Source organism: Engystomops pustulosus, chromosome 6 (assembly GCF_040894005.1).
Source record: "Engystomops pustulosus chromosome 6, aEngPut4.maternal, whole genome shotgun sequence".
Taxonomy (NCBI): Eukaryota; Metazoa; Chordata; class Amphibia; order Anura; family Leptodactylidae; genus Engystomops; species Engystomops pustulosus.
Window position 1 is genome coordinate 1,009,743 of NC_092416.1, and position 16,227 is coordinate 1,025,969.

Here is a 16,227-nt window from a genome sequence, read left to right on the forward strand (position 1 = left end):
CTTCAGTCGCACAGTCTGCAGTGGAGCCAATGCAGGTGGAGTCAGACTCACGGCTAAGGAACGTTCCAGAAGTTTTCAAGAAGACCTCTTCCTGTACTGTGCCAGTTCCAAGCACCTCGTCGGGAATTGCCCAGTCTGTCCCCAATTTCTGGGAAACGCCAGCACCTAGGGCTTCTGGGAGAAGTGTCCCTAGGTGTGAATTCAGCTTCTCCAAGCTTGAATGTTCCAGTACTCCTCAGGGTCGGTAGAAGTGCTCCAGTGCAAGTCTCTCCATTCTTGGAATTTGGTTCTGCCGGGAACTTTGTGGATGCCGCTCTTGCATCCCTCTCAAGAAACCGCTTATAATCTCCACTGGTAGCGAACAGCTTCTCTCCGACCTGATCCGCTACTGCACTGAGCCTAGCCACCTTCAAATCAGAGCCCTACACAAGGAAAGACTGGTCTTCTATGTCCTGCCTATCTCCACATCATTTCTTCTCCTGGGTCTTCCATGGCTGCAGCTCCATGCTCCGGTCCGCAACTGGAAGACTAATGAGATCCTGCGTTGGGGCCCTGAGTACCACAGCGTACGCGCAGTACGGAGCAGGGGCGTGCGGGGCCTATGCCGGACGGGAGCATGGAGAGGTAAGTCCAGAGCCGAGGCAGTGCCACGGACTGTGTCACACCACTGGGGGGGGGGTCACTGCATACAGACAACATCTGCATAGATATTTTAGGCTACATATACCATGAAGACCTTATTAAATATTACAAGAAGCCAAAACACATTCAACATAAATCTAGAGAAATGTTTATAATCTCAAAATAAGAAACTGCACAAATATGTTCTAATTATTGATCAGGATATGTTCCTGCAGCCGGGCGAGACGTTACAGTCCAGCGATGAGACATTGCAGTCTAGTGATGAGCCTCTACAGTCCAGCGATGAGACGTTACAGTACAGTGACTGCTCGTGATGTTCTATCTGCTGTAGATAAAAAAACATGAGAAACAATTAGAGAAGATTCCAGATAAAGTTACAAGAATGGAAAAATTGTAGATTTAACATTGTTAGAGAACAGACAAGGGTGGAAATTTAGCTGTATACTAGTCTTCTGCTCAAGAAACACTCATAGAGAGCCTGTGAGTCCTGCTCTCCTCCCACTCATATAGAAAGCCTGTGAGTCCTGCTCCCACTCCCACTCATAGAGAACCTGTGAGTCCTGCTCCCCATCCACTCAAAGAGAAAGCCTGTGAGTCTTGCTCATCCTCTACTCATAGAGAAAGCCTGTGATTCCTGCTTCCCCTCCCACTCATACAGAAAGCCTGTGAGACCTGCTCCCCCTCTACTCACAGAGAAAGCCTGTGAGTCCTGCTCCCCCCTCCCACTCATAGAGAAAGCCTGTGAGTCCTGCTCCTCCTCCCATTCATAGAGAAAGCCTGTGAGTCCTGCTCCCCCTCCACTCATAGAGAAAGCCTGTGAGTCCTGCCCCCCCTCCACTCATAGAGAAAGCCTGTGAGTCCTGCTTCTCCTCCACTCATAGAGAAAGCCTGTGAGTCCTGCTCCTCCTCCCATTCATAGAGAAATCCTGTGAGTCCTGCTCCCCCTCCACTCATAGAGAAAGCCTGTGAGTCCTGCTCCTCCTCCCATTCATAGAGAAATCCTGTGAATCCTGCTCCTCCTCCCATTCATAGAGAAAGCCTGTGAGTCCTGCTTCCCCTCCACTCATAGAGAAAGCCTGTGAGTCCTGCTCCTCCTCCCATTCATAAAGAAAGCCTGTGAGTCCTGCTCCCCCTCCACTCATAGAGAAAGCCTGTGAGTCCTGCTCCCCCTCCACTCATAGAGAAAGCCTGTGAGTCCTGCTCCTCCTCCTATTCATAGAGAAAGCCTGTGAGTCCTGCTCCTCCTCCCATTCATAGAGAAAGCCTGTGAATCCTGCTTCCCCTCCACTCATAGAGAAAGCCTGTGAGTCTTGCTCCTCCTCCCATTCATAGAGAAAGCCTGTGAGTCCTGCTCCTCCTCCCATTCATAGAGAAAGCCTGTGAGTCCTGCTCCCCCTCCACTCATAGAGAAAGCCTGTGAGTCCTGCTTCTCCTCCACTCATAGAGAAAGCCTGTGAGTCCTGCTCCTGCTCCCATTCATAGAGAAAGCCTGTGAGTCTTGCTCCTCCTCCCATTCATAGAGAAAGCCTGTGAGTCCTGCTCCTCCTCCCATTCATAGAGAAAGCCTGTGAGTCCTGCTCCCCCTCCACTCATAGAGAAAGCCTGTGAGTCCTGCTTCTCCTCCACTCATAGAGAAAGCCTGTGAGTCCTGCTCCTGCTCCCATTCATAGAGAAAGCCTGTGAGTCCTGCTCCCCCTCCACTCATAGAGAAAGCCTGTGAGTCCTGCTTCTCCTCCACTCATAGAGAAAGCCTGTGAGTCCTGCTCCTCCTCCCATTCATAGAGAAAGCCTGTGAGTTCTGCTCCTCCTCCCATTCATAGAGAAAGCCTGTGAGTCCTGCTCCTCCTCCCATTCATAGAGAAAGCCTGTGAGTCCTGCTTCCCCTCCACTTATAGAGAATGTTACGGGTAGGATTATGTATCTTTACTAAAGTGCCTTAATGTGTAGTTACATGGGTAATGTTTCCTACCTCCCAGTCTTTGAGTGATGACATTGGGTGTTTGATGGTCTTGTGATCTGATGTATTCTATGGGGGTCATTTACTAAGGGCCCGAATCGCGTTTTTCCGACGGGTTATCCGAAAATTTCTGATTTGCGTAGATTTTCCCTGAATTGCCCCGGGATTTTGGAGCACACGACTGGATTGTGGCGCATCGGCGCTGGCATGCACGCAACGGAAATCGGAGGCATGGGCATACGAAAACTGGACGGATTCGGAAAAAACGCTGCATTTTTATAAAAAAGTGTCGCTTGACACGCACTTACCTGCACCCAGCGGAGGACGGTGAACTCCAGTGCATTCCAATGAACTTCAGTGCAGCAGCAACACCTGGTGGACGGCGGAGGAGCTACCTTAGTGAATCCCGGCAGAACCCGAATCCTCCGCAGAGAACGCGCCGCTGGATTGCGAATGGGCCGGGTAAGTAAATCTGCCCCTTTGTGTTCTGTATATAGATCGGTGCAGATGTGACATCACTAGCAGCAGACAATATATTATTTGACCTCACGTCTCACCTCATATATCGGCTCTAGTTTTGACACCGTTGTTATCCCGTCCTGTCAGTTAAAGACAATTAATTAGGTTCTGTGTATAGTAATGAATCTTCCTTCCATATTCATGAGGCCCGCCCATCCACAGTGCATGGAGGACCTACAGAGGAGCCTTATGTCCTCCAGAGAAGTGTCATAAAGGACCTACAGAAGTCTTCACCATCAACACATTCTTATTATGAAGTTGATTACGTATTTTATGTCCATTAATTAAATTAAAATTCCCTTATGAGAGATATCAGTGGTGATCGTCCCCAGGAATAATATTCGGTCCCAGAAATGTGGTCAATGTCCCACAGGTATTATCAGGGTACCAGATATAAGATCAGGATCCCAAAGGTAAGGTAACTGTCTCAGAGGTAAGGTCATGGTCTCAGAGGTAAGGTCGTGGTCTCAAAGGTAAGGTAAGGGTCTCAGGGGTAGGTTTAGGGACTCAGAGATAAAGTTAGGGTGCCAGAGGTAAGGTCAGTCACCCAGAGGTAGGGTGAGGCGCCCAGAGGTAAAGTCAGGGTCTCAGAGGTAAAGTCAGGGTCTCAGAGGTAAAGTCAGGCACCCAGAGGTATGGTCAGGTGCCTACAGGTAAGGCCAGGTCAGTATTTCAGAGGTATGGTCAGAGTCCCAGAGGTAAGGTCAGGATCTCAGAGGTAAGGTCAGGTGCCCAGAGGTAAGGTCAGGGACAGTATCTCAGAGGTAAGGTCGGGGTCTTAGAGGTAAGGTCTGGATCTCAGAAGTAAAGTCTGGGTCTTACTTGAAAGGTCAGTATATCAGATGTAAGGTCAGGCACCCAAAGGTAAGGTCAGGTGCCTACAGGTAAGGTCAGGGACAGTATCTCAGAGGTAAGGTCAGGGTGTTAGAAGTAAGGTCGGGTTCTCAGAAGTAAAGACAGGGTCTAAGTGGTAAGGTCAAGATCTCAGAGGTAAGGTCAGGCACCTAGAGGTAAGGTCAGGGTCTCAGAGGTAAGGTCAGAGTCTCAGAGGTAAGGTCAGGGTGTTAGAGGTAAGGTCTGGATCTCAGAAGTAAAGTCAGGGTCTAAGTGGTAAGGTCAAGATCTCAGAGGTAAGGTCAGGCACCTAGAGATAAGGTCAGGGTCAGTATCTCAGAAGTAAAGTCATGGTTTCAAAGGTAAGGTCAGGATCTCAGAGGTAAGGTCAGGGTCTCAGAGGTAAGACCAGGATCTCAGAGGTAAGACCAGAATCTCAGAGGAAAGGTCAGGATCTCAGAAGTAAATGCAGGGTCTTTCTTGTAAGGTCAAGATATCAGATATAAGGTTAGGCACCCAGAGGTAAGGTCAGATGCCTAAAGGTAAGGCCAGGTCAGTATCTCAGAGGTAAGCCCAGGATCTGAGAGGTAAGGTCAGGGTCTCAGAGGTAAGGTCAGCATCTCAGAGGTAAAGTCAGGGTCTCAGAGGTAAAGTCAGGGTTTCAGAGGTAAGGTCAGGGTGTTAGAGGTAAGGTCAGGGTCTCAGAAGTAAAGTCAGGGTCTTAGTGGTAAGGTCAGGATCTCAGAGGTAAGGTCAGGCTCCCAGAGGTAAGGTCAGGGACCTAGAGATAAGGTCAGGGTCAGTATCTTAGAGGTAAAGTCAGGGTCTCAGAGGAAAGGTCAGGATCTCAGAAGTAAATTCTGGGTTTTACTTGTAAGGTCAAGATATCAGATGTAAGGTCAGGCACCCAGAGGTAGGGTCAGGTGCCTACAGGTAAGGCCAGGTCAGTATCTCAGAGGTAAGGTCAGGGTCTCAGAGGTAAGGTCAGGATCTCAGAGGTAAGGTCAGGGTCTGAGATGTAAGGTCAGGATCTCAGAGGTAAGGTCAGGGTCTGAGATGTAAGGTCAGGGTCTCAGAGGTAAGGTCAGGATCTCAGAGGAAAGGTCAGGATCTCAGAGGTAAGGTCAGGGGCTCAGATGTAAGGTCAGGGTCTCAGAGGTAAGGTCAGGGTCTCAGAGGTAAGGTCAGGATCTCAGAGGTAAGGTCAGGGTCTGAGATGTAAGGTCAGGATCTCAGAGGTAAGGTCAGGGTCTGAGATGTAAGGTCAGGGTCTCAGAGGTAAGGTCAGGATCTCAGAGGAAAGGTCAGGGTCTCAGAGGTAAAATCAGGATCTCAGAGGTAAGGTCAGGATCTTAGAGGTAAGGTCAGGATCTTAGAGGTAAGGTCAGGGTCTCAGAGGTAAGGTCAGGATCTCAGAGGTAAGGTCAGGGTCTGAGATGTAAGGTCAGGGTCTCAGAGGTAAGGTCAGGATCTCAGAGGAAAGGTCAGGGTCTCAGAGGTAAAATCAGGATCTCAGAGGTAAGGTCAGGATCTTAGAGGTAAGGTCAGGATCTCAGAGGTAAGATCAGGATCTTAGAGGTAAGGTCAGGATCTCAGAGGTAAAGGCAGGGTTTCAGAAGTAAAGATAGGGTAAAGAAGTAAAGACAGCATCTAAGTGGTAAGGTCAGGCTCCCAGATGTAAGGTCAGGGACCTAGAGGAAAGGTGACGGTCAGTATCTCAGAGGTAAAGTCAGGGTCTCAGAGGAAAGGCGAGGATCACAGAAGTAAATTCAGGGTCTTACTTGTAAGGTCAAGATATCAGATGTAAGGTCAGGCACCCAGAGGTAGGGTAAGGTGCCTACAGGTAAGGCCAGGTCAGTATCTCAGAGGTAAGGTCAGGGTCTCAGAGGTAAGGTCAGGATCTCAGAGGTAAGGTCAGGGTCTCAGAGGTAAGGTCAGGCACCTAGAGATAAGGTCAGGGTCAGAGGTAAGGTCAAGGTCTCAAACGTAAGGTCAGGTTCTCAGAAGTAAATTCAGGGTCTTAGTGGTAAGGTAAGGTCAGGCTTCCAGAGGTAAGGTGAGGGTCAATATCTCAGAGGTAAGGTAAGGGTCTCAGAAGTAAATTCAGGGTCTCAGTGGTAAGGTCAGGATCTCAGAGGTAAGGTCAGGATCTCAGAGGTAAGGTCAGGTTCCTAGAGGTAAGGTCAGAGTCTCAGAGGTAAGGTAAGGGTCTCAAAGGTAAGGTCAGGATCTCAGAAGTAAAGTCAGGGTCTTAGTGGTAAGGTCAGGCTTCCAGAGGTCTGGCACCTAAAGCTAAGGTCAGGCGCCTAGCGATAAGGTCAGGGTCAGTATCTCAGAGGTAAGGTCAGGTTCTCAGAAGTAAAGTCAGGATCTCAGAGTTAAGGTCAGGCATCCAGAGGTAAGGTCAGGGTCAGGGTCAGAGGTAATGTTGGGGTCTCAAAGATAAGGTCAGGATCCCAGAGATAAGGTCATGGTCTCAGAAGTAAGGTCAGGATCTCAGTGGTAAAGTCAGGGTCTCAGATGTAAAGTCAGGGTCTCAGAGGTAAGGTCAGGATCTCAGAGTTAAGGTCAGACGTCCAGAGGTAAGGTCAGGCACCTAGAGGTAAGGTCAGTATCTCAGAGGTAAGGTCAGTATCTCAGAGGTAAGGTCAGGGTCTCAGAGGTAAGGTCAGGATCTCAGAGTTAAGGTCAGACGTCCAGAGGTAAGGTCAGGCACCTAGAGGTAAGGTCAGTATCTCAGAGGTAAGGTCAGTATCTCAGAGGTAAGGTCAGGGTCTCAGAGGTTAGGTAACAATCTCGAAGGTAAGGTCAGGATTTCAGAGGTAAGGTCAGGGTCAGTATATCAGAGGTAAGGTCAGGATCTCAAAGGTAAGGTCAGGCACCCAGAGGTAAGATTAATGTCCCAGGTGTAAGATCAAGATCTCAGAGGTAAGGTCTGGGTCTATGGATTAGGTTAAGTTCCCAATGGTAAGGTTTCGGTCTGAGAGGTAAGGTCAGGCTCCCAGGAGTGAGCTCATCTTCATTATAATGGCCATGACCTTGCCAGTATTGGAGATCTATAGGGTCTATAGGCAGTTCACCTATGTTCCTCAATAGTCCTCGTTGCCATCTGTACCTGATACAAGAGGTTAGATTGTTGTGTGGTGGCCCTTAGATGACAGAGGCCCCGGGACATGTGACTCTTGGGTCCTTCATCTCCTGATATCTTACCCTTGCTCCGGGCAGAGTATTTTCATAGATGTGGGGAGTAGACAAATCTTTGTTTTTAGGAGCCAACACTTTCGGCTTCACTAGGAAAGGTAAAAACACAAAGATTAAGAAAACATAAAGCATGCTACACAATTCTGTTGAGTTGCAGTAATGAATGTGGTGCACGGTCCGGCTAAGCAGTAACAGCCCCTTTATGTGCAGATTTCTCTGTCTTGTCGGACACAGAGCCGCAACACATTGGGGCAGATTTACTTCCCCGGTCCAGTCCAGGTCGAGCCGTGCGTTCTCCGACGTTGATTTGGTTCTGCCGGGATTCACTAAGGTCGTGTGCCCGATGTCCACCAGGTGTCGCTGATGCGCTGAAGTCCTCTGGAATTCACCTCCTTCGTTCCGGTGTATGTGAGTGATATTTTTGCGACACAATTTTTAAAAAAAATGCTGCGGTTTTTCCAAATCTGTTGGGTTTTCCGACGGCCATGCCCTCGATTTCTGTCGCGTGAAAGCCGGCGCCGGTGCGCCACAATCCGATCGCGTGCGCCAAATTCCCGGGGTTATTCGGCGCAAATCGGAAAAATTTGGGAAACCCGCCAGAAAAACGCGATTTGGACCCTTAGAAAATGTGCCCCGATATGATGAATACATAAAATGATTTATTCGTCAGGTTTCTGTGCAGCGTTTTATATCCACGTCACGGCTTGCTTGCCTTATTAATTAGTAGTTTAATAGTAGGTGGTGGCAGTGAGGAATAGATTAAGTTCCAGGGCTTAAAGCGTAAAGTTTAGAGTAAGGCGGCATCTTGCATAGGTAGGCAGGACAATGGGGCACAGTTACTTACCCGGTCCATTTGCGTTCCAGCGGCGGCTTCTCCAACGGGCGTTCGGGTCTTCCGGCGACTCATGAAGGTGCTGCGCCGATCTCTTCCTGGTGCATGTAAGTATGGCGCGTGCAACCAATTATTTTTTTTTTAAATGTTTTTTCTGAATCAGTCGGGTTTTCGTTCGGCACGCCCCCCGATTTCCGTCGCGTGCATGCCAGAATCCGATTGTGTGCGCCAAAAACCCGGGGCAATACAGGGAAAATCGTTGCAAAACGGAAATATTCGGGTAACACGTTGGGAAAACGCGAATCGGGCTCTTAGTAAAAGACCCCCATTATGTGCTAAATTTTAGGCTCTAAAGTGTAGGTGCACCCTGTGACATGAGAGTGCCCTCCGATATGTCCACTCATCCCTTGTGCGAGTGGATGTGCCAGGTGATCGTCAGCTGTTGGGACAAGGAGTCCTGTTCTTGTCAGCAAACAGGAGCGCAACACTGATGGACTGTGGCATGGGACACTGTGATCAGTGCAGGAGGTAAGTACACATTTATATTTTTGTGCAGACCCCCCCCCCCCCCCTTCGACAATTTGTAATTTTTGCTTAATCTCAGAAAACCCCTTTAAGAAGAGCCTAGTGGGTCTTTTGGACTCTTTAGTGAATTCTTGAAGTGTTTTTACCTTGTTTCCTCTTTAAGATTAAACACACAACGATAAAAATGATGACGAGTCCGACCAATATTCCGATCACCGCCCTCCCTATGACATCACCGCTGAGCAAGGGATGAGAAACTACGGTGCAAAAACACAGAAAAACTTCTGCAATGGATGTGAGTTACTAGAGAACACAGAACCTGCTGCACTGTGCAGACTGGGGCAGAGTCTGCAGAGGAGGGAGGGGGCTTCTCCATTGTTCTGCTGGAGGTGGTGGAGACTCTAGTATCTCCCATACCCTCATTATGGGTAAAATATAAATGACCTCTAATTCTCTGATTAGTAGAAGTAATCCACCCAGGACCCTCACAGATCGTAGAGGGAGCAGACAGTGCCATTCTTTCTGTAGTGGCTGAACCGAGTCACTGCAGCTCAGCGCCCAGTAAACTAAACGGCAGCTGATCTGCAGTAACAATGTCTGACCACTACACAGAGAAGGGCGCTGTCTGCTGCGTGTTCCCTTCTCTGAGCTGAGAGCTGTGGCTTGCTGGGTGTTGGACTCCGACCAATTTGATATCGGAGGCCTCCTTAAAAATAACCTTTAACTCTTACATCGTCTGTAAAGCGCAGCCACGCTGTGGCACAGTCTACACAGACAACCAGAGAAGGAAATCTCTCCAATATGGCCGCCCCCAAAGAAGGTTTAAGAGATCACAAAGCGAATTGTTACAACAAAGACATTAAAATGAGAATTTCAGTAAATTTCTTTCATTATCCTGAAGAACAATGGGAGACGACGCCTTCACGACCAATAGACCGAGGCTATAGCATTTTAGTGGAATTGTGGAGGAGAATTGACCCTTGACCATTGCGTGGAGGTCACTTACCCCGAGATTTCACTTTGACTGTGAAGTTGAAGTCCCGGCTGCCAACCAGATTTATCGCTCTGCAGACATAATGTCCAGAATCCATCACAGAGACCTCAGGGATCTGGAGACTGGAAGAGTCATGACTGGAGGTCACCAGCAATCTATCACCATTCTCGATAGGTTCAAAGTCTCCATCGAGGAACCAGGAGAAATCAGCAGGAAGGATGTGGAGTGAGGAGGAGCTGAGACGTGACTGGGAATCAGATCTCAAAATCAGCTTCAAGGTGAAGGCTTCTCCTTCCATGGCAACAATTTCTGAGGCGTCATCGTGTTCTGGAGACTGGGGAGGCTCTGGTGGAACAGACACTAGATATAGGTCTTATGGACTCAAAAAATCCAAAATATTCAGGTATTGATTCTGTGGGTCTTTGTTTTCTATGATGGAGGTGTCGTCTGTTGCTCTGGAGCCCCCAGACATGGGTAGTTACCCTCCCTGTTGGACTGGAGTTCAATGAGACAACTAGATACATTTATTCTGGAGGCCAATTCTCTATCCTTAGCTTATTCTCCATGAATAAACTCCATAGCCCTTTAATGTGATTGTCTTGGCCTCCCCTCTGGGGTATAAGACTGGATTCAAGCTCTGAGAAGAAGTCCTCTCCAGGAAACCCCACCATCTGCTGAGGGCTGTTTGCTGACATATCCATATCTAAAGATGCCGGCAAATAACATTATTTTGCTATTTTTTTTTTTTTACTTTGTCCAAATTTTAGTGGACTTTATCTCTGTCCGGTACGGCTGAAAATACATTGACAAAAGTGGATGGTGCCAAGAGGCCTATCTTTGCCTCTATATTAACTTTGTCCAAATTTTCATATAAAGACACATCCCATAACACAGAGTCCAGAAATAGTCCATGTAAGGTCCTCAATGAATAAAAGTTCACTCCTGAGCACAGATGAATCAGAGACCAGGCCACATGGAGGAGGGCGGATTATGTATGGACATTACACAGACTATTGATGGACTCTATGGGGCTCATTTACTGGTCCAGTGAGTCCTGAAAGTGCACAGCACATGGGAAAACCCAACATCAGTTCTTAATTGAGACGGTGAAGAGCCTCACTACCTTCTCCACATCTATAGAAGTAGATTTCTGGAATAATACTCTCTGACCTCATGCGTAGTGTAATCCATGTAATATACATATATCAATGTCTTACCGAATAACATGACACATGAGGAGGTCCTTCCCAGCTGTTCACCACCACACATGAGACTGGAGTCCTGAAGAACCTGAGACACATTACTGTAGACCTGATCTCTTCCAGTCTCTGTCAGGTTCTGGTAGAGCATGGTGACATTAGCTGCAGGTTGTCCTCCAGGCCAGGAGCAGCCGAGTCGTACAATGTGGTCAATCTGTTCAGCAGTGCAGAGAATGTTGCCTTCTGGAGACCCTTGAAGACAAAAGAACGTAAGTTTAGTATAAATCCAGATGTGCCTTTCCTTGCTCTAGACGTTCCATGTCCCTCCTAAGTGCGTCCACCCTACGATGTCCTCACGGATTTATCACACAGTTTTACACATTGACCATCTCATGGATTGGAGGGTCCCCTGGAGGCAGCAATCTTCTCTAAGGGCTTTATCTGGTATCTGAGTTTCTTTCACTTAAATTGTCTCCTTCAGAGAAAATTAGATGATTCATTGCTGTCCGGTCTGTCACCAATGCAAGATATCGGGCGCAGCGAAATAAACACGGACAATGCACTTTCTGTGACCTCAAAGGAACGGGTAAGTAATTGTGCCCCATTGTGTGCATGTGTTGTCTGTGATTGTTGTAGCCTCGTGTTGTCCTCTGGGGATGGATCTTTATGGTCCTTGTTGATGAATGAATGAGGTTCTACCCCTTGATGTCTTCCTAGTCTTCAGTCAGGATTGTTGAGGTCTCTGCCGTCCTATGACGTGCTGGTGGTCGCCCCGGACATATATTCATGCAGCTTCTCATCTTATCTTATCGGCTGCTCTGGTCTTTGAAAAAGAAAAATGCAACCGGCTGTTTTGTGTTTTGGAGGAAAATCTTTAAGAATCTGCAAACTAAGAGGTTAATAACAATCTCATCGCTACGTGGCCTCAGGCTGGATCAGGTTATTATAGGAGAAATTATTACAGATAATGAGCACTAACTTACATGTTACGGTCACCCGCAGGGAGTTGCTGGTGTTGGAGCTGACCTGGTTCTGGATGGAGCAGGTGTAGGATCCACTGTCCTTCTCAGTTATTGGGGTGAAGTCCAGGTATCGCCCCCTGCAGGTCACATGGGGCTCGGAGCAGATCGTCTTCTCATCACGGTAGAAAGTGTAAGAAGTCACATTCTGACCCCCGGCATCACAGTCCAGGGTCACATCGGAGCCACTGATAAGGGGAGCGCTGGTGACATGGGAGCCATTCATAGGCCACGGGTCGCCAGTCCTGAGTAGTGGGGCCCAGAGAGAAGCTAAAAGAGAACAGAGGAATATGGAAGTGCCCGTCAACAAGGGTGGAATAATATGTATCATCAGAGAGACCGCGCACACGTCCAGCACAAATATCAGAGAGACCGCGCACACATCCAGCACAAATATCAGAGAGACCGCGCACACGTCCAGCACAAATATCAGAGAGACCACGCACTCGTCCCCCACAAATATCAGAGAGACCGCGCACACGTCCCCCACAAATATCAGAGAGACCGCGCACACGTCCCCCACAAATATCAGAGAGACCATGCACACGTCCACCACAACTATCAGAGAGACCGCGCACACGTCCCCCACAAATATCAGAGAGACCGCGCACACGTCCACCACAAATATCAGAGAGACCGCGCACACGTCCACCACCACAAATATCAGAGAGACCGCGCACACGTCCACCACAAATATCAGAGAGACCGCGCACACGTCCCCCACAAATATCAGAGAGACCGCGCACACGTCCACCACAAATATCAGAGAGACCCTGCACACGTCCACCACAAATATCAGAGAGACCCTGCACACGTCCACCACAAATATCAGAGAGACCGCGCACACGTCCCCCACAAATATCAGAGACCGCGCACACGTCCCCCACAAATATCAGAGAGACCGCGCACAAGTCCACCACAAATATCAGAGAGATCCTGCACACGTCCAGCACAAATATCAGAGAGACCGCGCACACGTCCACCACAAATATCAGAGAGACCGCGCACACGTCCACCACAAATATCAGAGAGACCGCGCACACGTCCACCACAAATATCAGAGAGACTGCGCACACGTCCACCACAAATATCAGAGAGACCGCGCACAAGTCCACCACAAATATCAGAGAGACCGCGCACACGTCCACCACAAATATCAGAGAGACTGCGCACACGTCCACCACAAATATCAGAGAGACCGCGCACAAGTCCACCACAAATATCAGAGAGACCGCGCACACGTCCACCACAAATATCAGAGAGACTGCGCACACGTCCACCACAAATATCAGAGAGACCGCGCACACGTCCAGCACAAATATCAGAGAGACCGCGCACACGTCCCCCACAAATATCAGAGAGACCGCGCACACGTCCAGCACAAATATCAGAGAGACCGCACACACGTCCACCACAAATATCAGAGAGACCGCGCACACGTCCACCACAAATATCAGAGAGACCGCGCACACGTCCACCACAAATATCAGAGAGACCGCGCACACGTCCACCACAAATATCAGAGAGACTGCGCACACGTCCACCACAAATATCAGAGAGACCACGCACAAGTCCACCACAAATATCAGAGAGACCGCGCACACGTCCACCACAAATATCAGAGAGACTGCGCACACGTCCACCACAAATATCAGAGAGACCGCGCACACGTCCAGCACAAATATCAGAGAGACCGCGCACACGTCCACCACAAATATCAGAGAGACCGCGCACACGTCCACCACAAATATCAGAGAGACCGCGCACACGTCCAGCACAAATATCAGAGAGACCGCACACACGTCCACCACAAATATCAGAGAGACCGCGCACACGTCCACCACAAATATCAGAGAGACCGCGCACACGTCCAGCACAAATATCAGAGAGACCGCGCACACGTCCACCACAAATATCAGAGAGACCGCGCACACGTCCACCACAAATATCAGAGAGACCGCGCACATGTCCCCAACAAATATCAGAGAGACCGCGCACACGTCCCCCACAAATATCAGAGAGACCGCGCACCCGTCCACCACAAATATCAGAGAGACCGCGCACACGTCCACCACAAATATCAGAGAGACCGCGCACACGTCCCCCATAACAAGCCCCAAAGCAAATAGCGAAGGGGCTGAGGACTGTAGGGGGTGGTTTCAAGCCTTCTGGTAGGCTGGTGGGGCTTGCCCCTTTACTCCTCCTGTGTGAGGTCACAGGAGGTGGTGTTTGGGGGCGGGTAAGGACCCGCCCGGTGGTTTTAAAAAGTCCGAGAGCACGTGGGGGGGCCCTCTTTCCTTCTGCCCCCTGGACCGAAGAGGCGAGAAGTCACCCTCCCACCCTGCCCTCAGAATTTCTTTCTTTTCAGCTTTTCTTCCTTGGTTCTGGCTGTTTCCTTCTGTTTTCCTACAGACGTCACAGCGAAGGCGGAAGTTACACAGGCCCTAAGGCGCTGGAAGATGCCCACATGCCGGCTGCAGGGCCGCAGCCGCCATTTCGGGCGAAGTTGGTTCTCAAGATTTTGAAGATGCCAAGCGGGCCTAGCAAGTTGGGAAATGTTTTAATTTATAACATTATTTAATAATTTATCTTAGTTGTTAATAAACGCTGTGGCCTTCCCACATTACCCAAACATTTAGTTTCCCGGTCTGTTGATGGGTGGTTAGTCTAGGTACACGGTCAAGTACCAGACGGTTGGGTGGTTAGTCTAGGTACACGGTCAAGTACCAGACGGTTGGGTGGTTAGTCTAGGTACACGGTCAAGTACCAGACGGTTGGGTGGTTAGTCTAGGTACACGGTCAAGTACCAGACGGTTGGGTGGTTAGTCTAGGTACACGGTCAAGTACCAGACGGTTGGGTGGTTAGTCTAGGTACACGGTCAAGTACCAGACGGTTGGGTGGTTAGTCTAGGTACACGGTCAAGTACCAGACGGTTGGGTGGTTAGTCTAGGTACACGGTCAAGTACCAGACGGATGGAAGGTTTATCAAGGTACAAGGTCAAGTACCGGATGGTTGGATGGTTGATCAAGGCACAAGGTGAAGTACCAAACGGTTGGATGGTTGATCAAGGTACAAGGTCAAGTGCCAATCGGTTGGATGGTTTATCAAGGTACAAGGTCAAGTACCAGACGGTTGGTTGGTTTATTAAGGTACAGGGGCAAGTACCAAATTTAAGGTTTGGGTTTGTTAATCCCTACAGTCCAAATATCAGAGAGACCGCGCACCCGTCCACCACAAATATCAGAGAGACCGCGCACACGTCCCCCACAAATATCAGAGAGACCGCGCACACGTCCCCCACAAATATCAGAGAGACCGCGCACACGTCCCCCACAAATATCAGAGAGACCGCGCACCCGTCCACCACAAATATCAGAGAGACCGCGCACACGTCCACCACAAATATCAGAGAGACCGCGCACACGTCCCCCACAAATATCAGAGAGACCCTGCACACGTCCACCACAAATATCAGAGAGACCGCGCACACGTCCACCACAAATATCAGAGAGACCGCGCACTCGTCCCCCACAAATATCAGAGAGACCGCGCACCCGTCCACCACAAATATCAGAGAGACCGCGCACACGTCCCCCACAAATATCAGAGAGACCCTGCACACGTCCACCACAAATATCAGAGAGACCGCGCACCCGTCCACCACAAATATCAGAGAGACCGCGCACTCGTCCCCCACAAATATCAGAGAGACCGCGCACCCGTCCACCACAAATATCAGAGAGACCCTGCACACGTCCCCCACAAATATCAGAGAGACCGCGCACCCGTCCACCACAAATATCAGAGAGACCGCGCACTCGTCCCCCACAAATATCAGAGAGACCGCGCACCCGTCCACCACAAATATCAGAGAGACCACGCACACGTCCACCACAAATATCAGAGAGACCCTGCACACGTCCAGCACAAATATCAGAGAGACCGCGCACACGTCCACCAGAAATATCAGAGAGACCGCGCACACGTCCACCACAAATATCAGAGAGACCGCGCACACGTCCAGCACAAATATCAGAGAGACCGCGCACACGTCCCCCACAAATATCAGAGAGACCGCGCACACGTCCAGCACAAATATCAGAGAGACCGCGCACTCGTCCAGCACAAATATCAGAGACCGCGCATACGTCCCCCACAAATATCAGAGAGACCGCGCACACGTCCACCACAAATATCAGAGAGACCGCGCACACGTCCACCACAAATACAGAGAGACCGCGCACACGTCCACCACAAATATCAGAGAGACCCTGCACACGTCCACCACAAATATCAGAGAGACCCTGCACACGTCCAGCACAAATATCAGAGAGACCGCGCACACGTCCAGCACAAATATCAGAGAGACCGCGCACACGTCCCCCACAAATATCAGAGAGACCGCGCACACGTCCACCACAAGTATCAGAGAGACCGCGCACACGTCCAGCACAAATATCAGAGAGACCGCGCACACGTCCACCACAAATATCAGAGAGACCG

General features: G+C 49.6%; 1 protein-coding gene across 1 annotated transcript in view; it reads right to left on the reverse strand.

Moving 5' to 3' along the window:
* Window positions 1-830: 830 nt before the first annotated feature.
* LOC140065282 (V-set and immunoglobulin domain-containing protein 10-like) overlaps window positions 831-16,227 on the reverse strand; it is a 75,896-nt gene continuing 60,499 nt past the window's right edge. The window contains exons 3-9 of the mRNA XM_072112879.1: window positions 11,687-11,992; window positions 10,722-10,955; window positions 9,517-9,849; window positions 8,657-8,767; window positions 7,163-7,242; window positions 3,157-3,198; window positions 831-967 (exon numbers count right to left, since the gene is read on the reverse strand). Coding sequence (XP_071968980.1) covers window positions 839-967; window positions 3,157-3,198; window positions 7,163-7,242; window positions 8,657-8,767; window positions 9,517-9,849; window positions 10,722-10,955; window positions 11,687-11,992 — 1,235 coding nt within the window. The 3' untranslated portion in view covers window positions 831-838. The remainder of the gene's footprint in view (window positions 968-3,156; window positions 3,199-7,162; window positions 7,243-8,656; window positions 8,768-9,516; window positions 9,850-10,721; window positions 10,956-11,686; window positions 11,993-16,227) is intronic.